General features: G+C 37.9%; 2 protein-coding genes across 2 annotated transcripts; both read right to left on the bottom strand.

Moving 5' to 3' along the window:
* Positions 1-662: 662 nt before the first annotated feature.
* BASS2 (Sodium Bile acid symporter family) lies at positions 663-4,240 on the bottom strand. The gene is made up of 13 exons (XM_089613531.1): positions 3,876-4,240; positions 3,680-3,785; positions 3,273-3,396; positions 3,118-3,159; positions 2,910-3,023; positions 2,740-2,802; positions 2,330-2,457; positions 2,163-2,244; positions 2,000-2,051; positions 1,760-1,857; positions 1,497-1,655; positions 1,065-1,154; positions 663-968 (listed from the first exon to the last, which is right to left on the bottom strand). Exons 1-13 carry the CDS (start codon positions 3,988-3,990, stop codon positions 891-893), a joined length of 1,251 nt encoding a protein of 416 aa, XP_089469657.1. The 5' UTR covers positions 3,991-4,240; the 3' UTR covers positions 663-890.
* Positions 4,241-18,250: 14,010 nt separating this feature from the next.
* LOC149400956 (uncharacterized) lies at positions 18,251-24,575 on the bottom strand. Its single transcript, XM_089610555.1, has 5 exons — positions 24,291-24,575; positions 24,128-24,220; positions 23,954-24,055; positions 23,781-23,879; positions 18,251-18,412 (listed from the first exon to the last, which is right to left on the bottom strand). The coding sequence occupies exons 1-5, from the start codon at positions 24,573-24,575 to the stop codon at positions 18,251-18,253; spliced, it is 741 nt and encodes a 246-aa protein (XP_089466681.1).
* Between the last annotated feature and the right edge of the window lie 1,108 nt (positions 24,576-25,683).

Consider the following 25,683-nt stretch of genomic DNA (forward strand, 5'->3'; position numbering starts at 1 on the left):
TATATTAAGCTTAAAAACGCGACTTTCTAAATGTATTTCTCAGATATGTTGTACAACAACTAAAAACGAAGATAAAATAAAGTATGTAAGAAAAAATAAATAAAAACAAGTATGCAAATAAGAAGAGAGATAAAGATGGAGGAAGAGGGAAAGAAGGAAGAAGAAGAGAATAAGAAAGGATTTGAAACGTCGGAATGAGAGAGGAAGAAGGAGAAAAATGATAGGAGAGAAAATATATATATATATATATATATATATATATGTATTCTTTGGAGGTATTTTATTGGTATGAAATTTTGGGTTTTTATTAAAGTAGATATGAAAATATATATTAAAAGTGAATATGTAAATAAAAAGGGGATAGAATACGTAAAAATAAAGATTTTTGCATTTAATAAAGTTGATTGGAAAATTAAATGATAATACTTAAATAAGATAATATTAGAATAGAAGGGGGAAAAAAATTATACCACCTTTGAATTTATTTCCCTTTTTTTTAGTATTCTTTTAATAACTTTTTTTAATTTTTAAAATAGAAAATAAAAAAATATCTCGGAGTGGTGTTTTTGTTTTTTCGTTATAAAGAAACTAAACATATGTTGTTATAATTGAAGGATAATTTTGTCTAAAAGCTGGTTATAAAACTACAACTCAGAAGTCCATTCATGAATATAGACCACTTACTAGGTCTATTTTGTGAAATTTCTTAATAAAAACCCACTTAAGCTAAGAAGAAAATATTCAAGACACTAATTTAACCAAATAACACAAAGCTCTCAGCAAATACTATGAAACCTACACACTATAATGTCTACAAAGCAGAAACATTAATGTTTTAGAATCAACAAAACCTCAAACTAAGATTACTAAGACAAAATGTTATCTTGGGATCATTCCTTGAAGTCATCCTTGTCATCGACCGGGATCGGTCTGTTCCTCCAAAACACAGCGAGACCGCTCCCACCAAGCTGTCGGGCAAGGAAAGAAACGAGAGAGACGATCATATATTCAAATTATATGCGAAAACAAGAAGAGTGAAATTGTAAGAGCGATCGAGGTCATACCGCCATACAGACGACGCTGACAGCCGAAGGAACGGCGACAAGTGGATTAGTGAAATGCTTTTGGGCAAGTAGAAATCCCAGCGCCGAGCTCTGCCAAATAAAGCAAGTCCATGAGACTTCAAGTTTTTCTAAAAGTCACCAAATCATCAAAAATACACAAGAAAAAAACCAATAGGCAATAAATTCAACCGCTCCACATTACACAGTGATGTTTCTGTACCAAGATATGGGAACTTGTTATCGAGCATTGATTGCAAATGGCATTACATATTTACATAATAGAGCTCATACAAAAGACTCGAGGAGGGAATAATTATTCACCATTAGAAAATGAAGATTCTGGTTACCCGAATTTACCAGTAACCAAAATCCTCGTTTTAGTTTTAAATTTTTTAGTTCTTAAAACTCGGTTAACTTGCTGGTAAAGTTTACCTGCATCCCACACTCGATTGATATTGTACGAGAAGTGGATTCACCGAACGAGAATTTGGAAAGCCAATAACCGAGAGCAAATGCCGCGGCGTGAAGTGCAGCCACTGGCAATATCAGCTGAGCTCCTTGGGTTTTCAGAACATCTGCAACTTGTCCAATCTAATGGATTCATAGCGATCACGGTGCGTTAATTAGTTTATTCCGCAGAAAACTGCAAATCATTGTGACGCATTACATTGATGTGATCTGCAGTACAGACTTACCGGACTTGCGCACAATAGAGTAGTGAGGATAACTCCGATTAAAGGCGTCACCGAGATTATTTTTGAAGTGAATTTTGGGAAGAACTCGTTTGCCAATACTGTCAGATAAAACGATGATTAGATTCTAATCGCCGGGTCTTGGAAATTGATTTTTTATTTTTACCTACAAAGATGTTTACACATTCTAGATAACCATTTTTCTCTACCACTGGAAGTACAAAGAAAGAGGTAAAATGTTACCTCCAACAATTGTTGGTACCAAAACAACCTGGAAAGTGCTGATCGCTAGGCCCTGAATAGATCGAGAGAAGAGTGTTACACACAAAGCTTGAATACTTCTAAGTGATTAGAGCATATATGGATAAATCACGCAACGATTGGGACACGTATTTGAACAACTTACAGCGGCATCAACAGGGACAAGCTGACCAGCAAGAAGCTTGGTGAGAAGCGGAGTCATAATAATAGCTCCTATGGTCGAACACCTACAGCGTTTTCGACAGAAATATAATTAAAAGCAAGTCTAGCTTTACTTTTAAAGAGAGACAGAGAAAGGGTTAACTAGGTTACGTTGTCATGAGAACAGAAAGGGCCACATTTCCCTTTGATATATATGTTGCAACATTCGATGCCTGGCCTCCAGGGCAACACGACACCAATATAAGACCCGTCGCAAGCGGTGCAGAAAGCTTCATCGTCTGAAATTATCCATAGAATTGATTGTTAAATAATAATAAAAATAAAATTGAGAAAGGAAAAAAAAAAGATATTACATTATTTTCTACAGCCATGAACTCATGTTCTGTGCCACAGAGGTAGATAACTTGTATGATCAGAGTTGCATCTATTTGTTTTTAAAAGGTCTTGAATGTTTCTCAGAATTTCTAAAACATTTTCCCAATAGACGACATATCAATCACATTACCGAAAATTGGTTACAGAATCACAGATTAGTCTAAAAAATCTACTAAAGATATTACCATTGCAATTGCGAAGCCTAACATAGGCTTGATCAAGTATTGAGCGAGAAATCCTACACCAACCTGCAACACAAATTTCAACAATCATAATATTCAACTCAGCTAAAAATTGAACTTGTACTACTTTCACTTCAGACTACGAAGAGGACACAGATTTGGAGTCCACTTACAGTCCACGGATTACGCAAACACCGTCTAAAATCCTCAAAAGTCAGAGTCAAACCCATAGACAGCATGAGAAATCCCAGGCCAACAGTGAACAGGTCCGTCTCCAACCATGTTACCTGTAAGAACCCGAAAGTTAGAACCCATCTATAAAAAACAAATCCTCATTAATAATTCAGCTAAAGGGATACGATAATAGGCAAGAGATGTTACCGCAGAAGGCTTGTAGATGCCGATAATCGTGCCCAAAATGACCTGTCAAAGGCAAACAGATTCGTTTAGACATAAGAATACAGAAATAACCATCCCAAATCCAAAAAATAAAAATAAAAAATAAAAAAAACTTCGACCGCATCGAAAACGCATACCCAAAGAGGAAAAAGAGTGGTCAGCGTTTCAATTATTTTCTCGTACGTGCTCAACTCGGTCTGAGGGCTTTTCGAAACGTCCCCAGATACATTCTCCGCAGCTTTGCACATAACTTGGCATTCTCTACACATACAAGAAATATTAAAGTTCGATCACATGTCCACACATTAGTTCATTACCCAAACTGTTGGTTCACTAACAAGTTATTGAAAAACAAAATCAGACACCAGAAATCAAAAGCCGAAAAAAATACAATCAAGTCATCTGAAATGACCACAGTCATCAACAATGGCATTTTAGGCTAAAAAATCATGCTGTTTTTTTCTTCTTCTTCTCCATCACATTACTAGGCATAATCAAATCCAAATGTTTGCAGTGATCACATTATGTAAAGGTCAAGATATACCTTGAAGATATGGTGATTGAGGGAAGAGCAACAATCGGACTCCGAGCCTTGCTTTGGATTGCGAAACACCGTCCATTCTCGGCTCCACAAAATCGCACTCGCGGATCTAAATACGAGCGATATTGACATTATATTGAGGACCGAAAACAAGCGGAAACCAATAATAACAAAAACGAAAAATGAAAATAGAGCGTACCTAGATGAGATTGAAGCCCGGACCTGGAAGATAGACCAGAGCTAAGCCTGTACGAACTACGAGACGTGCTTAGCTTGAGGTTTCTCGTGGCAACTCCAGAAATGGAAGAAGCCATTGAAGACGCAACAAGTGGAAGACTAGAGAGTGACTGAGTGTAAAAAAAAAAGTATGATTCTGAATGGCAACAAAAATTGGGATTTCTTTTTAGAATTGAATGAAGTGTGTATATACTATATGAGTATGAAAGAGATATTTCTTTCTTCTTCTTTGGTGTGATTTGAGTTTTGGATATGAGCGAGCGCGGTGGAGAAGTAAGCACCACACACACATATCTCGTGGCCTCATCTGAAATAATGCAAATTATGTATGTGATATATGGAACAATATTAGCACATGAGGTTCAATTCAAGGCGTTAAAAATGTTCTTGACAGAGTTAATTAAATATTTAGTAATAATATAGTGTCTGAAAGAGCATGTTGTCGTTTTTGGCGGAGTCACTGAGCACGCAGTGCCACTTGACTCCTACTTTTGGTGACGTAACTTTCTTGATAATGATCGTTTATACTTTCTCTCTATCTCTCTCTCACTTAATAATTTAACAAAGATATAAGAAAGTGATTCTATTAAAAAAAATGTCATTTTTCAATCAACGCTTAATCAAGAATTCATCAAGGCTTGATTTTATAGCAGCACGTAGACTAAAATATAGTTGACTCTTTAAATTTACCGTTCTTGTCTTTTCGAAAAAATGATTCACGAATGTGAATTATAATTTTTTCGAATTTTTTTTTCCACTCCTATCTCTAAGTTTTAAAGAGAGAAAGTGAGAAGTGAGAGAGAGTTTTGAGTTTTAAAAGTCTAACCTCGTGTCTTTGTGAGAGATTTGGTATCTATAGAAGAGAAAGGAAGGACGCTTACGGGTCAAAGAAGGATGGACCAACGGGGACACAAAATGAATCCAAAACGAAGTCAGACGAGGCTCATACAAATTTGGGTCAAGGCGGACGGGAATGACCCACACGAGTCCGCACCGGCAAAGATGGATTCGAAACAGTGCTAGTGCCAAGGCCCAAATGACCGGCAGACGAACCACAGATGGACGACATTTTTCTTCCTTTTTTTTTTGAAGTTTATTACTATATTTTTCTTAGCTAAGTGTTGAGTGATGAGTTTGGACTTGACATGATCTTAGTGCTTGGGACTTGAGTTGACTTTGGGCTTAAGTCTCAGTTTTTGTACCGGATGAGACATAGGTCGTTTTTGCTTTGCGTGGTTAGTTTATCTCGGTTGTATATTCTATTTTTGAATTCGTGATATGTTCCAGAAACTTGTGCAAGAAGAGAAAATCTTGAGATTCTAACTTGTGTTTGACACTTGATTACTGAAATTGTTCTCTCGCAAGTTAAGCATGGTAAAAAATTCTCGTGTGTTCATTTGTTTATTTTTGTCGTTGCATTTGAATAACTTGATCTGTATAGTTTTTTTAATAATTCATTTTTTAAATCATACATCATATTATCGATTACATTTTACATTTAAACACAAATTATAAGATTTAATCTTCAAACGTTAATATTGCGTTTCAAAGAATTGAACACTCACTCTCTTGTAGAGCTCACTTTATAGACAGGAGTTCTTGTCACCCAAGCTAAATCCTTGGGTAGTTTTTTTTTTTTTTTTCTTTTTAGATTGCAAATTTTGATAAGTTGGTTAACGTTATTCACATTTATTAGGACATTCAATGCTTGTACCAAAAAGATCAGGTCTAAACTTAAAATGAATTTGTCTAATAGTGAAATTTATTTTTGGTTGTACTTATTTTTTAACTAAAGCAAGAATAACTAGTCTAAATTTGTGTCACGAACTAGTACTTTTTAAGTTGTAAATATTTCGTTAAATGCGTAATGCCTGATCTGACTTTATTTACTCTTTACATTTTCATTTATAAGAAAATAATTATTTATGTAAAAAAAACACTATATTCAAAAGAAGGATTTAAGCACTCACAAATTTGGAAGATTTGCCATTTAAGGCCCATTCTAATTTCCTATTTTTTTTCAAAAATTTATCAAACTAAGAGTCCTCTATGATTCCCTAAATGTGCTTATACTATTATACCCATTTTTATATAATCCATATATTAACTTTTATATTTTTCATTTAAGGTCTCCATCTCCCTCTCTCGTCCATTCCATGTTTGTGTATTTTTTTTTTTTTTTCCATTTCACTTCTCTCGGCCGTTCCCTCTTACTCTCCCTCCCACAGTTTTTTTTTTTTTCATTTCAGGTCTCTCTCTCTCCGTTCCCTCTTTCTCTCCCACGCCCACCTTAACCGTCTCATGCCACCTTCCCTCTTCTTTCTCTCACACGCCCCTCCTCCTAAACCATAAACTAAACCGCTACCCACCCTTCCGTGATGTAACCCCGAACCTAAACCGCCCCCCACGCCCCTCTAACAATAGTAACCACCCCACGCCCCCACGACCCTCCTCCTAAACCGCTACCCAAAACCCAACCGTGCTAAGGGCGATACCCAAAAACCCATTTGCCTAAACCGCTACCCAAAAACCCCTTTTTTCAACGCAACCCATTTTTCCAAAATGTCTTTGTCGGGGAAGACCGATACCAAGAACCCAAATTCATCACTCTGTCGTTCAAGTCGATCGTCCCCCAACAAGACACCACCTTTACAAAAGAAGGGTGGGAAGGTGTTGGCGAAATTATCACTGTCAAAGAAGCGGAAATCGGCTCCATCGCCGAAGAAATCACCTGCCAAACGGCTGAAGCAAAGTGAGAAAATCGATGAAGATGCAGTTGAAATGGTAAGCAGAAGTTTGCATTACATGACAGAGATTTAGTCACAAAGGTGTAACTAAATGTCGAAAGATTTCAGATTGTAGTTGCATGTTTAATATTTATTGTCAAGTATTAGTTAGTTACCAAAGTAGTAGTGACGAAGATGTAACTAAATCTGGATAGAATGGTTTGCTGTAGTTAAATTTTACAGGCTTTAGTGAGACGTGTAGTTAAAGTGACCAATTTAGTGACAAGTTTTAGTCAAATCACACCCTTGTTTAGTGATATTTATGTCTGCAGTTACATTCTTTAAGAAGTTGAAAATAAATTACTGCTTCAGTTCAGTTTTTATGTGTGAAAGATGTTATTTGGTAACAGGCTTTAGTGTAGTTACATTTTACAGTTGTAGTGAGAAGTTGTAGTTATATCACATCACTGGTTTAATTACATTTATGTCAGTATTTACATGGTTTAAGTAGTCGAAATTTAGTGAGAAGTTGCATTTATATCACACCCTGGTTTAGTTGAATTTTTTGATTCTGGATAAGTTGTTTGAAGAAGTTGGAAAGAAAAAAAAAAAGAATGGCTTCAGTTTTTTTTTTTTTTATATCTGTTGTTTGATCACAAGCTTTATTTATGAGTGTAGTTACATTTTACAGTTGTAGTGACAAGTTGCAGTTATATCACTTCTCTGGTTTAGTTACATTTATGTCAGTAGTTACATGGTTTAAGAATTTCAGTGAGAAGTTGCATTTATATCACACCCTGGTTTAGTGGAATTTCTGGATTGTGGATAAGTTGTTTGAAGAAGTTGGAAAGAAAAAAAAAAAAAATGGCTTCAGTTTCTTTGTTTTTGATATGTTTTTTGATCACAGGCTTTATTTACGAGTGTAGTTACATTTTACAGTTGTGGTGACAAGTTACAGTTATATCATTTCCCTGGTTTAGTTACATTTATGTCAGTAGCTACATGGTTTAAGAATTTCAGTAAGAAGTTGTATTTATATCACACCCTGGTTTAGTGGAATTTATGGATTCTGGATAAGTTGTTTTAAGAAGTTGGAAAAAAAAAGTTGTTTCACTTTCTTTGTGTTTGATCACAGGCTTTATTTACAGTTGTTGTTATATCACATCCCTGGTTTAGTTACATTTATGTCAGTAGTTACATGGTTTAAGTAGTCGAAAATAAATAATTGCTTCAGGTTTGTGTTTCATGATGAATTGTAATTGTTTGTCTGATCTTTTGATTTATGTTCAGTCATGGAAAAGTTATGTCAGCGAGGACCAGACGGGCGAAGACAACTTCAACTTCCACGGGAATGTGGATAACTTTGCCGAGAACTGTGCAATGACACAAAATCAAATAGATTTGTTCAAGGAATCTTGTTTTGGACGCTTTATGTCTCTGCCAACAATCACACAGTCTTCAAAACTAATTAGCAATCTGATGTTGAGGACCGGGTACTACGAAGGACAACTCCAATCGGCCGACAAGCTACTTATCGAGCTTGGCGGAACTCCTAGGGAGTTCACGAAGCAGCATTACGCAGATATAATGGGGTTGAAGTTGGCCAAGGATTACAACTTCAAGGAGATGGAGTACACAGATGTAATTGAAAAAGGCCTCTTCGACGAGACTTTCCAAAAAAGGGCACTTGCCTCTAGAGGAAATATCTTTGCTTTCATTGAGCCGAGCAAGGAATGGGGCGACGTAAAGTGGACTCGCTTCATACTTCTCCATTTTTTATACAACGTGCTTCTCTCTGGCCAACCGGCCAGTCCATTGCCGACTTTGTTATACATAAAGATGGTAGATGATCCCGACGAATTCAACAACTTTCCATGGGGCAACATAGCGTGGGACTACTTCATATCCGGAGTGAGGTCATTCGTGACGAAGGCGAAGACGAAGCGAGGGACGAAGTCGAAGCCGCATCTCCCTGGGTTCTTACATCCTCAGCAGGTCTGGGCATACGAGTGCATCCCGAGACCTCAAGAGTGAGGTTTCTACAGGGTCTTCAATGCTTCTGTAGATCCATTGTTGTTGAAGTGGTCCTCGAACTCCAAAGTGACCGACGGGGGTATCCAATGAATTGGGCTCGACGATATCGAATTCAGAGATCTTGGTAGCGAGAAGGCTGGTGATGAAGAGCCCGAGTCCTCCAAACCTTCGCGAGACTTTGTTTTACCGCCTGCCTCGAAGAAGACCAAGTCGGGTGACACAAAAACCGAGGTACGTAATTCAAAAGTAACTTTTAGTGACATGTTCAGACGGTAATGGCATTGTTGGAAATATTAGTGACATGTTGAGTGAGAGATTTTGCGACTGATTTTTCAGGAGCAATTGACTAACCTGGAGAATGAGGTTGGTCATCTGCGAGTAGAGCTGGAAGAGATCCGAAAACACATAGGTTCGCTTGCGCATGACCTAAAGAACGTGTTGGAGGATCTTGACATGCGGTCGCCAAAGAAGGCGGCGAAGGACAAGATTTTGGAGGAGGTAGCAGAGAAAGAGTCTGAGGAGAGGAGGAGCAGAGAACAGGCTGAGAAAGAGAAAATCAACCATGGTGACGGAGGGTGACAAGCAGGTGTAAGTGAAGCCTGTGAGAAGGAAAAAGAAGAAGAAGAAGAGGGAAAGAAAGTTGACGAAGAAGAAGAAGAAGAAGAAGAAGAAGAAGAAGAAGAAGAAGAAGAAGAAGAAGAAAAAGAAGAAGAAGAAGAAAAGAATGAGGAGAACGAGACCCTCGCCAGTGACAAAGACTCTCTCATCGGTGAGAAACAGGTTGTCACTGGTGACGAAGAGGCTGTCATCGGTGAGAAAAATGATGTCAGTAGTGACCCAACCGTTGTCACTACCGATAAAGAAATAATACAGGAAATGAGAAAGATGGAGATGAGAAGAAAAAGAAAAAAGAAGACCGGGATTGCAAAGAAGAAGACAAAAAAAAAGGACGACGATGCCGATGATGATGATGATGATGGAGATGAGGCTAAGCAGGCAAAGCAAAGAAGTGTAGACTCTGCTGCTGGAGATGCGGTTGAAGGTGATGCAAAAGAAGAAGAAGCGCATCCCGTCCCAACTGCTGTCGGCGGATGTACTGATGCCGCATCTTTAGCCGAACCAGCCTCATCGTCATATTTAATCCTAGTGGATTTGGATTCGTCTGCGTCTTCAGGCATTGACGCGGATGTTGAGAATTCAGTTCTTGCATACAAGTCACCCCTAGCCAGACTTCTTACTCCCAAGAGCAGCGGCGCTTCGAGACTTACATGTCCAGTGCGTATGATTCGTCGAAGACATCTTGGAGTGAAGAGGCGATAATAAACATTCCAGACTCTCCGGTAAACTACTTAATTCTGCAATAATATATAGATATTTACATCGCATGCCTATAGTGACGTCTAAGAGGTTTACTGACATGTTTAGTCTGTAGTGACATAATTCGGCTTTAGTGACATTTTCTGAATCTAGTGACCTAAGTCTGCCTTAGTGACATGTTCTGCATTTAGTGACCCGAATCTACGTTAGTGACATGTTATAACATTAGTGACATCTTTCTTGTTTACTAACATGTACTTCAGTTATTGGCATGTTTATGCGTTTGTGACATTCGATGTATGGAAAATTTAATCTTACGGGAGAAGAAGAGGGTTAGGAGAAGTCCACAACCATACACTCCTACAGTGCCAAAGCTCTATGCTAAATTCACCACCGGAGTAAGGAAGCCAGCAAAGCATCCGCTCTTGGAGCCTAAGGCAGCGCCGTCGGATGTTGATGTAGAGGACATGGCAACGTGGTTGAAAAAAGGATTGAAGAGGTAAGATATACATCATAATTTTTGTATATTTTAAGTACTGGATTGCTGCTACAATAAATGACTATGTAAAAAAAAAGGTCCAAACATGATGTTGGGTACGTCGCCATCTACGAGAAGCTGCACAGGAGGTTCAATTACCGAGTGTTTGATACACGTTCGAAGACTTGGTTCTACCAGCTTTAGACCCCAGTTAAGTGGCTGTCTGGAGATGTAAGTGCATGTTTTTTTTACGTAAATAGTAGTTAAGTGACATGTATATGTAAAAATTAGTGACATGTAAATATGTCGTTTCAGCACTTGGATGTGGCCTTCTATTACCTCTGAAAGAAGGGTTTGGTCAGGGGTATCACGCATCCATTCACGACCATGAACACATTTTTTAGCGTCCAACTTGGTATGGTTCATGCAGAATGGAGTAAACACGAGGACAAAGACATTTATGACTGGACCAGGAAATGCGGTGTCGTAACTTCAATTGTTTCACCAAAACGCAACAAAGATGCATTGCTGCCCTAGGTCAAGGCTCAGATGGTTTACATTCCAGTGAACGTCAACAACAACCACGGGCTCCTAGTCGTAGTTTCCGTCCCCGGAATAACCCTCACCATTTATGACTCTCTACGGTGTGACACAGAGTACGTGCATCCGGTGATCGCACAAATGGTTGAACTGATCCCCGTCATCATGTGCAAACAAGTGTATGATGGTCTAAAGTTATCCCAGCTCCACACTATTCCAGGTCGTTCACGCGGGTTACATGCCACAACAATTGAACGGGTAATTTTTCGAAACATAAACAATTCAAAATTTTGACTTAAATACTAACATGTGTGTTTGTTTGCAGTGGTGATTGTGGTAATTTGCCTTTAAAATAGTAGAATTTCTTACACACGGCTTGCCTCTGACTGAATTGCATCAAGAAGATATGACAATGTACATGAAAAAACAGTGTATGGAAATTTTCAGGCATGGTGCAATCAAAGCTGCGAACAACTGCGAGTCCGAGGTCGATGAATGAGTATCGGTGACTAGTAAGATGGAGTTGGATTTGTTTATCTTCTTTCATTATGGTTTTCTTCTTTCATTTGGGGGTCCAACTTATGAGAACGTACATATAGAGTTGTATTGGTTTTCTTCTATCGTTTTTTAAAACATGTTGTTACTAGTATTTACCAGAAAACGTCAGTAGTTACATCTGGATTGATTCTAACATGTCACCAGTTACAACGAGATTGATTATAACATGTCACTAGTTACATCTGAATTGATTATAACTAGTCACTAGATACATCTGGATTGATTCTAGCCTGTCACTAATTACAGGGAAGTAGTGACATTAACATGTCACTAATGACAACTCCAACTTGAACATGACACTAATTAGACAGAGACGTAGTGACATCACTATGTCACTAATTACACATAAATACTGATTATAAAAAAGCATTCATTACAGATAGATAGTGAAAAACAGTTACGTACATATTCATGAGATATTGAGAATATCGGGCTTATCGCCAAACAATTCTCACGAAATGGCAGAGTTTGGAACAAAAATTATCTCTCCCGTAGTTGGTACTTTCAGAAGAGCTCCGGTGGCTTTCAAATTAGTCTCCCAGTTATGGCCTAACAATTCTCGAAGCACGGTTTCCCCAATTAAAATTGCCCTCCCACTCAAACGGTTAACCACTAAATCTGTTAAGCCTTCGTTGTTGTGGTCGGGATTTTTGGGGGAAGTTGATGGTGGAATGAGAGCTTTTTCTTTAGGTTCCATTTTTGGAGTAAGATATTTTTTTATTTGTTTTTGTTTTCTTTGGTTTTCTTCTTCTTCTTCTTTCATTTTTGAAGTTAGTACCCAACCACCAAATCCGAGATATTAAATTCTACTAACTCCAACTACTTGGATTAAATGCCAACAATAGACTTAAATTTCACTTAATTTATTCCACCTACCAACTTAAATGTAGGCAGCGGGACAACTTGTCACTAAATGTTTTTCATGTCACTACTCGTGCTATAAACACGTCACTATGACTAGAAACATGTCACTACAAAAATATGTCACCATGAAAAAATGCCTCGCAAACAAGTAACTAAACATCATTAAACATGAATCTACAAAGAGCAGATATTAATTTACAGTTCGATTAGGTAAAAGAATAGAAGAACTGTGGACGATATCCACGTTATTCCCGAAAAATGTGCTCTTTTTTTATGTTTGGAATTATAAAAAAGAGCACATTATTCGTGAATGACGTATATATCGTAATATTCGTGAAGGGTCGAATTTATATTGTTCTTCATTGCTTCACTTTATATATGAGTAAGAGAACCTGGGTCAATTAATATTTTTGGGTAGTTGGCACACTAGAGGTTGGAATTCAATAAATACATGTCATTACTATCAGATTTTGTTGGTAGGAAGACGGCTTTAATGCAACATTTAAATATCTAATATTGTATACGAAATATCCTAATATCTAATATTATAGACATCAGGTGTTATCATTAGTGACACAATCCATGCAGTATTAGTTCCATGACTATTAGTGTTTATTTCCAATATTAGTTACTTCTTGACATGAGTGACATGTTGATGTCGCTAGTGACACGTTGATATCCATAGTAACGTGTGATCGTCTGATATCCATTTAGTGAGATGGTTGTATCACTAGTGACAGTCGTTACCCGTAGTGATATGTTGATAAATTTAGTGGCATGTTGACGTCTATGGTGAGATGTGTACAGTGAAATATTTGTGATGTAAGTGACATCATAACGCCTATAGTGACGCCATTGTGGAGTCGCATTTTAGCATCTATATTGACTTGATTATAGAAATAGTGACATTTATACGATAATAATTAATTGATTACATAGTACATAAGAACGCTACAAACGAACAGTACAAATAACTACGTCGAGTTATTTCATGGTTCATTCTTTGGGACAACCACACTCTCCTCACTCTTAGGGTCGGACACAATAGCTCCACTTGCTTTCAAATACGCGTTACAGTTTTCGCAGAAAGTCTCTTTCAAGAAGGATTCCACAATCAAACGGGGTGAGAGTTCATTACTGGGGGACTGGAGGTTCGAGCTAGAAGCAGCCTCTTCGAGGTTACCCTTCTTTTTCTCTTCATTAGCATCCATTGGACGTTCTATCTTTAGGTAGTGCGTATTGTGGATTATTACTGATTCTTACTGGTATTTATTTACATAGGCACTAATTTTAGTGACTATTTAATTCCCTCATAAACATGAGTTGTTAGAATTTAAAGCTCTTAATTAATCCATAAATTAGATTAAATGTCACCAACTCCAACTACTTGGATTAAATTTTGAATCCAACCACAAAATCCGAGATATTAAATTCCACCAACTCCAACTACTTGGATAAAATGCCAACAACAGACTTAAATTTCACTTAATTTATTCCACCTACCAACTTGTCACTAAATGTTTTCATGTCACTACGCATGTTACAAACACTTCACTATGGATATAATCATGTCACTAAAAACATGTCAACACGTTAAAAACGCCTCGCATACAAGTAACTAAATATCATTAAAAATCTACAAAGAGGAGATACTAATGTGTCTCATTTACTATCAGATTTTGTTGGTAGGAAGACGGCCTTAATGCAACATTTAAATATATAATATTGTATATGAAATACCATAATATCTAATATTATAGACATAAGGTGTTATTATTAGTGACACAATCCATGCAGTATTAGTTACATGAGTATTACTGTCTATTTCCAACATTAGTTACTTCTTGACCGGAGTGACATGTTGATGTCGCTAGTGACATGTTGATATCCTTAGTAACATGTGTTCGTCTGTACTGACACCTTTGTCGTTAGTGTTGGGACTGTTATATTTTTTATTTTTGGACAATATTTTGTGTTTACATTTTATTTTATATATCAGACAATATTTAATTTTTTGTGTCATTATTTCATTTGTCTATCATTAGTCATTTTGTATGTCACTAAGTGTCAACATACGTCCCTAAATTGGATTAAATGCCACCGACTCCAACCACTTGGATTAAATTTTGTACCAACCACAAAATCCGAGATATTAAATTCTACCATCTCCAAGTACTTGGATTAAATGTCAACAATATACTTAAATTTCACTTAATTTATTCCACCTACCAACTTAAATGTAGGCAGCGGGACAACTTGTCACTAAATGTTTTTCATGTCACTACTACTGTCACGAACACGTCACTATGGCTAGAAACATGTCACTACAATAACTTACAAATCACTAATGAATACATAAAAACTTGCATGGAAGGAAAAGAAAGGAAAACAAAAGTATGTAGTACACATACATTAACAGAAAAGATAATTTCTTGTTAATCCTCTTGTTGTAGAGGATATCCGTTCTCTGCCTTTTCAACATAAACACTATTTTCCCACTGGGCACGACTTCCATAAAATCTCCCTTTAACTTCAAGAGGTCCTCCCAGTCATCTCCATAAACTTCTTTCAACACAGATTCGACACAGTAAATTGGACATGTTCCACTGTCATCATAAGTATCCAAATACCATTTGTATTCAGCCTCGTTGATTTGAAAGTCGGTGAGTTGTGCCTCAGGGAGTTCTGTATCAGTGTGTTTCTCCCCGTCGACCTTCGAACCGCTTGCCTTGTTGATATCCATTGATGTGTGAAAGCGTTTATACAATCCCTGCACGTCTTTTTAAACATGTTTATAGGAATTTATTAATTGCTATCTACCGAAATTATGACCACTTAAATGTCCTCTAATGTGATAAATACAATACAACCACCATAATTATCCAAACAAATTAAGTGACGGAATTGGTTGGTTGACTGGTAGGTTGGTTGGTGGACATCAAGATGTCACTACAGACGCAAATCTGTCACTATGGACATAAACATTTCACTACCGACATCAACACGTCAGTAAAGTACACATAACTACTCACTTATAGACGCAGACATGTAGTTACCTATCCATAATATTAAATGTCGCCAACCACTACAAAGTTGTAAATGCCACCAACCAACAAAATGTTTATTAAATTATGAGGTTAAATTCCAAAAAGTTAAAAATCCAATAAAAGTCAACGCATGTATGAGCCAATAAAAATCCCAAAGCTAGTGACAAGGGTGTCACTAGCGACGACAAGATGTCACTATGGACATAAACATGTCATTAACGACATCATCATGTCACTAAAACCGCAAATAACTAGTCACTTATAGATGCAGAGATGTAGTTACCTTCCCATAATATTAAATGCTGTCAACCACTACAAAGTTCTAACGCTACCAACCAACAATGTCACTACAAATCAAATCAATGTAATATGTCACTAATGATATTATTGAACGCGTAAATGAGTCACTAAAAGTCCACGCGTAAATGAGCCACTAAAAGTCCCAACAACAATAGTGACATGTGTGTCACTACAGACGCATACATGTCACTATGGACATCAACCTGCTTCTTACAAATTATGGTGATAAATATGTCTGAGGAAAAAAAATGAATAATCAATGTTTTGATTCAAAGGTATGGGATTGAGTTTTATAATGCACGTTGGACATTCAACGGGATCGAGTTTTGTCATGTGGCACGATTGTGTCCTACTCCACGACACCGACTACATTTTCTTCTAGTAACCACGTCCCCTTCCCCGTCAGATGGCGTTCTGGTCTTCTTAAGTCTGCCAACCTATCGCTTGTAACATCTTGGTGCTTCAACAATGATTTGCTTCACTTCTTTCCGGGATTTGCCATGTCTCTTTTTTGCCGTATCGATGAATTACACATGCGTAAGCAGATACCCAGTTTTCTGCTGTGTAGTACGTCGAAATATAATCTTCAACAACAAAATTTCAATGCCGATAAGCTGTAATCCCATGAGGGCATATGAAATTGTCAACCTGAAACACACGACATGTGCATGTCTTATGGTATAAGTTGACAGCCCATGCTTTTTCGAATTTGTCAATGACCTCGAATTCGTACACAGAGGATGGATTTACCTGTACAAACAACGAATTTGATAACCTGTCACTAACCTTGTCATTAGTGCAGTAGGCAGCATGTCACTACAAAATGTAACTCACTAAAAGGTCGCATGTCACTAATAAGTTAACATGTCACTAATAAGGTAACATGTCACTACAAAGGTAACATGTCATTAAAGTCGATCATGTAACTAAATAAATACTTGTATCAAAGACTAACGACATGTGGTTTACTAAATTAGTACCTGCATTCCAGAAGCTTTCGCGATGTAACTGACTAATTTGAGGTGTGCCTTAACAGAAAGATGCGTTACGGTTTCAGTGGCACGTTGCCTCCGTTCAAAAAACCATTTTGTCATTCTCTCCCTCAAGAAATCGACGATCTTCGATATCGGGAACTCCCTAGCTTTAAGAAGTACTGCGTTAAGAGACTCGGAATTGTTCAATGTCATAATAGAGTACATTTTATCGCTGAAATGAGAGTGCGCCCACTTGGCTGGACCGACATCCATAAGATAGGCTCGGACTGCTGGGTTCTCCTCATCGAGCATAACCATAAACTTTTCCCACTCAACGACCGTGTACACATTTGCAGCACCGAAAAATTTCCACTTCGCTTGTTTCGTCAATCCTTTAAACTTATTTCTCACATTTTGCAGTAGATGGAACATGCAGTATCCGTGCTGCGAGTGAGTAAATACTAGGGGGAAGATCTGCTCGTTTGCGTCCATCGCACAGGCCGAAAAGAGAGTACCTTTAAAATAATTCTTCAAAAACGCACCGTCAACGATAATGATAGGACGACACCGTTTCCATCCTCATTTCCATGCGCTAAGAGGCATGAAAAAGTTTTTGAAATACTGGGCCCATACAGTGGTCACAATGTCGAGGGAAGAACCTGAATTAGTTTGCTCTATCATGAACTTCAAAGAAGGTAAATTACCGAAAGATTCTTTCTCGGTGCCGTATAACAACTCCAACACTTCTCTTTGCTTCTCCAAGCTTTTTTATACTTCACGTCCACCCCATAATTCTTCTGCATGTGAGTCATGATGTCCCTCGGCCTATACGGAGACAATGTGGGATCTATGTATTTGTCCTTCATAAAAGTCCATATCAAAGTACAGGTGGCCTGAGGGTGCGTTCCATTTCTGAACTCCGTCGAACATGTATGAACAGAGACGAATCTGAAAAGATCGGATGCTATGACATATGTCAACGGCTAAATTGATAAATATGTCACTACTTACTTCTTAAACCACTTGGCATATAGCTAAACTTGTCCCTACTGACTACATACTTCATACATATAGATAAATAAAAATAATCATAAAAAAACCAAGTTTGTAAGTGGCAGAATTAATCACATTCGAATCTGAAATATGCTCGTGTTCCTCATCCTAACTACCCGAACAGGCCAATGCACGTAGGATCGCGACAATCCACATGGATATACGTTCTAGTAGAGCTTCTGGTCTTGTAACTGAAATGATTTTGAATCGCAAACAAGCTCAAATGCATTTGTAATGCTTTTTTGTTCGCGTACATTCCTCCTTTATAAACAGTTGTTGGGAATCGATATCAACCACTTCGACTAATCCTTCATCCATACTCGTTGTTAACCAATGCGCTTCAGAAAACGCACCCGATTCACCAGAATAATTGCTCTCACCCGATTCATCAACTTCATCGCTGCCGCGCTCATTACCCATCTCATGTAAGGCTGGAGTGGAGTCTTCTAGAAGTTGGTCTTCTCGAGTTGGTTCGACTGAAACTCGTTCTTGTGGAGGTGGAACTTCTGCACCTCTGTCTTATGGAGTTGGGACTTCTGCAGGTTCAGCTTTTGCACAACCACTCTCGACTGTGTTCGGAGTTGAACCCACACGCGCAGTGTCATTTTCTTCGCCCAACAGTAAAATATTCAAAACCAGGGAGAATTTCATTGTATCCGATTTCTGTTTCCGAATGTGCAAATAATAAGCCAAACTCATGTCAGAGTCAATCGTACAGGTTTTACCTGTATTTAACATTCAACCTATGTATTTCTGGATTCAACTTCCCCTCTGAACCCGCAAACAATAATTTCATAAAATCTTCGTAGTTTATCGTCGGCGGTATGAGCAATGCATGTGTAACACCGGCTTGGTAATAATCGTCTCTGAGCCATACACCACTATGCTTGACGAACGTAAAAATATCTCATTTCATAACTGCACATCAAAAATCTCAAACACGACATGTCACTACCGTTTAGCATGTCAGTAATCACTACATATCACTAATACATGCAGATTTCACTAATTAGCAAACATGTCCTTAAATCTTCAAATCATTGTCTCAAGTACATATCACTAATCAACTTACATGTCACTGCATCTTCAAATAGTTTCTTGTACATGTCACTAATCAACTTACATGTCATTACATCTTCAAATAATTCCTTCTTGGACATGTTACTAATATATACTGATGTCACTAATCAAAAAACATGTCACTAAACCTAAAACAATTAACTACTGGTACATGCCAATGTCACTAATCAACAAACATGTCAATAAACGTAAAACAAGTAACTACATGTACATGTCACTAATATACTATGATGTCACTAATCACCTACCACGACACACTAAATCTTAAACATGTATAGTCTACCCAGATATCACTAATTACCTAACATGTCACTAATAAAGGAACACACAAACCTAGGACCGGAACCCTAAGTTTGTAGCTTTCCTTTACATGTATCAATTATACGTTTCGTTCACCATAAATCTACTACATACCTGATCACTGGACTGCACCCTCGACGGACTTAGCCGACGAATCGAAGTTTGTAGATTCTCGGCCGGCGACCCAGGGGAATAAAGGTTTGCAGATTCAGAGGATACGACGACGGAGCTGTTATGGCAGCGATGACTCCGATCGAGAAGGGAAGCTGGACTGAGAGAGAGAGAGAGAGATCCACAACAGCGATGATTCCGAGAGTAAGAGAGATGATTACGTGGACTGACAGAAAAATCAAACACTCGGAGCGATAAGGGAAGCTCGGCTGGACTGTGAGAGAAAAAGATCCACCACGGAGATGTGATTCCGAGAGAGAATGGATGCTTTGCCGGAAGCTGGGCTGGACTGCGAGAGAAAGAGATCCACCACCGAGATGTGATTCCGAGAGAGAATGGAAGCTTTACTGGACTGAGAGACAGATCAACCACCGAGATGTAAGCTCGGAAAAAAATTAGGGTGAGCTAGATGGGCTGAGCGGGGAAAAAGAGAAAAAAGAGAAAAAAGAAGAGATTTTATTGGGGAAGATGGTAGGTTGGTAATTAGTATGAGGGTATAATAGGTAGAATTTTGTTATCTCTCATTTGATTTAGGGTAGGATTTTTTTTACTAGTCCTAGTTTGATAAATTTTTAAAAATAGTAGGAAAACGGAAATGTTCCTTAAATTAGTCCTATACAAGGGAAATGTCCCTTTTAAAAATATTAGGGATTATATCACACGTATGACATTCTCAATAATTTTTGACAAAAATTCAATAAGTCTGTTTTAATCCAAAAATATGATTACCAATTTTGTGTATTTACGTTTTTAATCATTTCTCTCTCTCTCTCTCTCTCTCTCTCTCTCTCTCTCTCGTGTTACTAGTCTTTTTTTGTTTTTGAGTTGCTAAATCCCCATGGCGTTCATTCTCGTTATCATAGAACTATTTGAAAAAAAAGGATCATTTGAAGAATCTAGGAATTCGTTTGAAGATTCATTGACATTTTGTCAATTTATTGACAACGATGTCAATAAATCTTCAAAGATTATGAGAATTCGTTTGAAGATTCTTGGTCTGTTGAAGATTTATTAACATCCATAAAATTTATTGACAAAAATATTAATAAATCTTTAAACGAATCAGCCACAAGATAGAGAGAGAGAGAGAGAGAGAGAGAGAGAGAGAGAGAGAGAGAGAGAGAGAGAGAGAGAGAGAAGAAGAAGAAGAAGAAGAAAAATGTTAATAAGGTAAATACACAAAATGTGTAATCATACTTTTAGATTAACATAAACTTAAATAATTTTGGTCTAAAATTATTGAAAAAGTCATACTTATAATAAATCCCAAAATATTAGGCTTTTAAAATACTACTCCCCCTACATTAAAAAAAAAAAAAAAAAAAAAATACTACTCCCCCTAATAAACTATCATATAGTAAAGAAGACTCATTATTAGCCCGATGGACCTCTGATTTGCGGCAATGAACCTTACGCTAGCAAAATCATCAAAGGACATTAAATTTTAGATAAATCTACCATGTCAAGAACACGGTGCAGGTCAATCTCAGTGAATCTCTTCTGCTAAAAAATACAAAAAAAAAAAAAAAAAAAAAAAAATACAAAAAACAAACAAACAAACCAACAACTCTCTCATCTATGTAACCAAACGAATTTAAAGTTGACATTTTTGGTACCATAAACGTTTGGACTATTTGTCATCTTTGAACATGGATATATACATATATTCTTCTTCTGCTTCTTTTGTGATTGTCCTTTAGTTTGTGATATTCTATTTGGGGGGTGACAAAACATATCATTAAGTCGGTCTCTCATTAAGTTTGTCCTTTAGTTTGTGATATTCCGGATGGAGTATTTTGTTGGTTGTTTAATTTCATGCATAAAAGAAAGCCTCCACGGAATAAATTCTCACACGTTCCTATCTATTTAATAATTTGTGTCTATAAATTGTAATTGATTAGTAATTGGGTCCCTCGTCTCGACGGCGCTTTTGTGTTTTTGTTGTGTGTTCTTTGAATCTAATGAAACCTCTCTAAAGAGTTAGGTTCGAGCTTTGAAGGGAAATGAAGATAAGTAAGTAGGAGATGGTACAAGCTTTGGAATACTCATACTGAGAAATATATAGTTACTTGTATAATTCGCATATATATTCGAAGAAATGATCGGATGTTTCAAGAAGCAGTACGAATTTGAATCAAATAGGTCTGAGGATTCAAAATAAATTAAGAAACTATATGTTCATAAGCCAAGAACGAACCCTATCGAGCAAACCTTCGAAGAGAAGAGAAACTGATAGGTCAAAGACTAGTCGAACAAAAAAAACACGTGTAAATAAATGAAAAACTTGAGTAAAATGCACACCTCAACAATTATTTCGAGTACATAACTACCTACAACACACGTTCTACGAGCACTTACCCAATAACCATAAGAGACGTGGGACTGATCACCCCCACATACTCGATCTCAACCACTATAAAATGAGGAGAATTCACTTTTTTGCACACACAAGCACAAACACAAGTCAAGAGTTTCACCTATCGTTCAACACCTTCATTTTCTTTACCTCTTGTATTAGATTCGTCTATATTTATATAATAATCCTGCCTACAAACTTAGAGTTTTCAGAACTGCGTGCTCTGAACCAAGTGCTCTTCGCGAGACAATTGTTATATTATATATATATGGGGTGAGTGTTTAATTTTAGGGCGATTATCTTACCAACGCCTCTACGATCTCTACACCAATAATCCATCGACGACGAAGATTTGGAAGGCGCTCGAGTACAAGTTCAAACCGGAGGAATAAGGTACCAAAAGATGAGGCTTTTAATGCTTTAAAGGTGTATATGGCTGAAATAGAAAATCAATTATAAGTTAATATTAAAGTCCTTAGTAGTGATAGGGGTGGAGAATATTTTCCTAGTGATTTTAATGCTTTTTGTAAAGTAAACGGTATTGTTCATGAATGATCCACACCAAGTGTACAATAACAAAACAGTTTAGCCGAACGTAAAAATAGGACACTTTAAGAGATGATAAATGTTATGTTAATGCATTCTGAATTGCCTTTTAGTTTGTGAGGTGAAGCTTTACTTTCTGCATGTTATATTTTAAACCGAATTCCTTTAACGAAAACTCAAGTAAATCCGTACGAGGTATGGAAATGACAAAGCCCAATATTGGGTATTTCAAAGTGTGGGGGATGCCTAGCCTACTACAAAAACATGGATCCTAAAAGGACCAATTTGGGTCCTTGAGGGATACAAAGTGTTTTTGTTGGCTATGCTACAAATATCAAGGCATATAGACTTCTAAATTTAGAGTCTAACACTAATACAATTGATAGCATCGGGTGCGACAAAAGTCGCACCTGAAAGCATAAATGTCGCACCTGAAAGTATCATCAGGTGCGACTTTAGATGCGACAAAGTCGCACCTGAAAGTGCGCACCTGATGATATTAGGTGCGACTAGTCGCACCTGAAAGTCATCACTATCAGGTGCGACATTTTAGGTGCGACAAGTCGCACCAAACGTCGCACCTAAATATCCCTAAAAATAAGAAATTAAAGCATGAATTATAGTATCAGATGCGACTAGTCGCATCTGATACTTTCGCGGGAAGAGTATCAGATGCGACTAGTCGCATCTGATAGTAATTCCCCGCGAAATATTTGGCGGGTGTTAGTACAATCAGATGCGACTAGTCGCATCTAATACTCTTCCCGCGAAAGTATCAGATGCGACTAGTCGCATCTGATTGTCTGTAGTTATTTTTTTTAAAATGCTGATTCTAATAGAATCAGCCATTTAAATATATAAAAATTATAATTTAAAAAATGAATTAAATAATTTTTTTGTTAAATTAAATAAATAATTTGAATAATATTAATTAGAATAAGTATATAAATAATAATATTAAATTCATAAAATTTGATAATTTACATTCAATAAATTAAAAAAATTACAATTTATTCTTTTTGTTTCCCTTTTTCATTCGAAGTCTGCCAATTCTGGAATGCACGGCCTCCTCTTCCGCCAGATCTTGCTCGTGCGCCTTGGCGGCCTGATGCGCTGCCGCTCGAACGATGTCGCTGAAATTCTACCGAACCTGGCGTCTGATCAGCATTTGGCATGGAAGCGGATGGCGGCGTCTGAACATTCGGCATTGAAGCGGATGCCGGCGTCTGAACATTCGGCATTGAAGCTGATGGCGGCGTCGTGCCAGGGTGCATCATCGCGGGGGATGTCTGCATGGGAGACGGATGCTGCTGTGTGTAGGCAAAGAACTGTCGCTGAAACGCCTCCATCTGAGCTTGTTGTGCGGCCAACGCTGCTTGTAGCTCGCTAATCACTGGATCTGGAACGCGCGTCGATGAAGAACCTGAGGACGAGCTGTCGTCCTGAGCCTGAGCCAAGAGATACGAGGATCTCGGGATTGAGGGACCTATCCCGACATACCAATCTCGACGTTGCCCGAGAACAGTATCCATCGCGAACTGCTCCGCCTGGTCTATGTCAAACATTTGGCCTGACTCCGCTGCTTGTCGCTGCATATCCTCGACTTGAGTCATAATTCGCGCCTTCAAACATATATTAAAAAAATTATTAAGATTATCGAAACTTGATTATTAAGTAATTAACACAAGTAACTTACAAATGCTTGTTGCGCCCAAGCTGTCGTCCAATTGCCTTGATCGTCTTGATGTTTTTTCTCCCACGTGTTTAACGCCGAGGCCAAAGTCCCATCTTCCCTACTCTGCAGTTCTTATGAAAATATGAGTAATGTATTTATTGCAAAAAAAAGATTACAAAATTAGAATAAACTTACGTTCAAATGTCGATGAGCCAAAAAAGAAATCGACCCTTGTGTGGACTTCGTTTTCTTGTTCTTGGAATTGTCTCTGTTGCGAGTAGACTTTTTCTGCACATATTAAATTGCATTATAATTCGATTTCATAGAAGATAACATAATTTTTAGAATTATACATTACCTTCCAATCGTCAGTTGCGAACTCCTCTATCACCTTCTCCCAATCGTCTTTTTGATATCCTTTTGGGATTTCTTTCTTGGCGACATTCATTTGCCCACAACATTTTCCTAAGAAAGTCCCTGATAATCTAGACTTTTGGTTGCGCCTCATACGCTTTGCATCGCGAATGATAGTCTGGTCAATCTGATGACGATAGCAATCCGCCGGAAGCAGCTCATCGGTCTCATCATCCTTGTACACGAAAGTGTACTCGGAATGAAGTGCGCTCAGAATATTGCCCAACATCTGCGGCGTCACTTCGTTCCAATCACGAAGTGTGACCGGGATATGGACTTTCACCAAAGCGCCGACGCGGTTGTTGAATACTCCTACCTTTTTTATTGTTTTTCTTACGTCCTGGTAGAAAGTTTGGTTGATTGGGTCGTACCTAACAACTTTCGCACCGGGTACCCCATGCGCTGCTTTTGCCGAAGTAGACCCGGTTGTTGGTCCCCTTGTTTTCTTAGGACCTTGGGAACCCGGTGTCTCTAGCGGAGACTCATCTCCACCTGCTCCTGAACGGTGTAGCGGAGACTCATCTCCACCTGCTCCACCTGCATCTGACATCCTGTAAGATGTGAACAATATTAGTAAATAAATATTAGTTTTCTGTTTAAAAAAAACGTGGACGGCACCACGGATTTTATTATTAACAAACCTCACATATGGCGGAGGAAAACCGTGGTTACATTATATAGTAAATAAACATACAAAAAAGATATTAATCATTCATCATCATCTATGCCTATAATGTTAATATCATCTTCTATATCGACATCAACATCTTCTCCCTCAAAAACGACATGTCTCTCATTTTCATCATCGTCTTCTTCATCATCGTCAACGACAGTCACTAACTCAGCTTCATCGATTTCGTGTCGATGATTCAAACGCTCGATGTTTGACAACTCTATAGTCAATGGGATCGAGGCTGAGTTGGAGGGGTCAACTTCAGGAATGTCCCAAATCCCTCGATGATTGCATTCCTGGACGATTTCCCAGTCGCCGCCTTTAATAAGATCTTCGATGTAAAAAACTTGTTTCACTTGAGTCGCGAGTACGTACGGCTCCCCTTTAAACCACTGTTTCGCAGTATAAGCACTCGTTTCTCCAGTAGTCTTATCGGTGTGCACTAGTCGGTTTGCATGATACTTGTCACCGTACCAAATGCATTTGAACAATACAACACTACAGTTATGCCTATAGTTCACGACGATGACGTCTTCCATTCGACCATAGTAAGTGAAATCATCCACAAGTACACATACACCGCTATTTTGAGTGACTCGTTGATTATCGCGACGACGAGTGATGAACTTCACGCCATTTACAAAGCAGCTCGGATATTGATAGG

The sequence above is a fragment of the Urtica dioica genome, chromosome 4 (assembly GCF_054948205.1).
Source record: "Urtica dioica subsp. dioica isolate 48M chromosome 4, U.dioica_male_clone48M_v1_H2, whole genome shotgun sequence".
NCBI classification, from domain to species: Eukaryota; Viridiplantae; Streptophyta; class Magnoliopsida; order Rosales; family Urticaceae; genus Urtica; species Urtica dioica.

Bases quoted from the DNA above. Each gene is read 5' to 3' on its own strand.
- BASS2 (XM_089613531.1), bottom strand. From the start codon at position 3,990: ATGGCTTCTTCCATTTCTGGAGTTGCCACGAGAAACCTCAAGCTAAGC. The intron at 3,397-3,679 runs GTATATCTTGAC...TTGTATGTGTAG, and splicing joins TCAATCACCATATCTTCAAG to AGAATGCCAAGTTATGTGCA. The intron at 1,858-1,999 runs GTAACATTTTAC...TTTATCTGACAG, and splicing joins GGTACCAACAATTGTTGGAG to TATTGGCAAACGAGTTCTTC.
- LOC149400956 (XM_089610555.1), bottom strand. From the start codon at position 24,575: ATGTTGGGCAATATTCTGAGCGCACTTCATTCCGAGTACACTTTCGTG. The intron at 24,056-24,127 runs GTAAGTTTATTC...TAAGAACTGCAG, and splicing joins TGGCTCATCGACATTTGAAC to AGTAGGGAAGATGGGACTTT. The intron at 23,880-23,953 runs GTAAGTTACTTG...ATATGTTTGAAG, and splicing joins CTTGGGCGCAACAAGCATTT to GCGCGAATTATGACTCAAGT.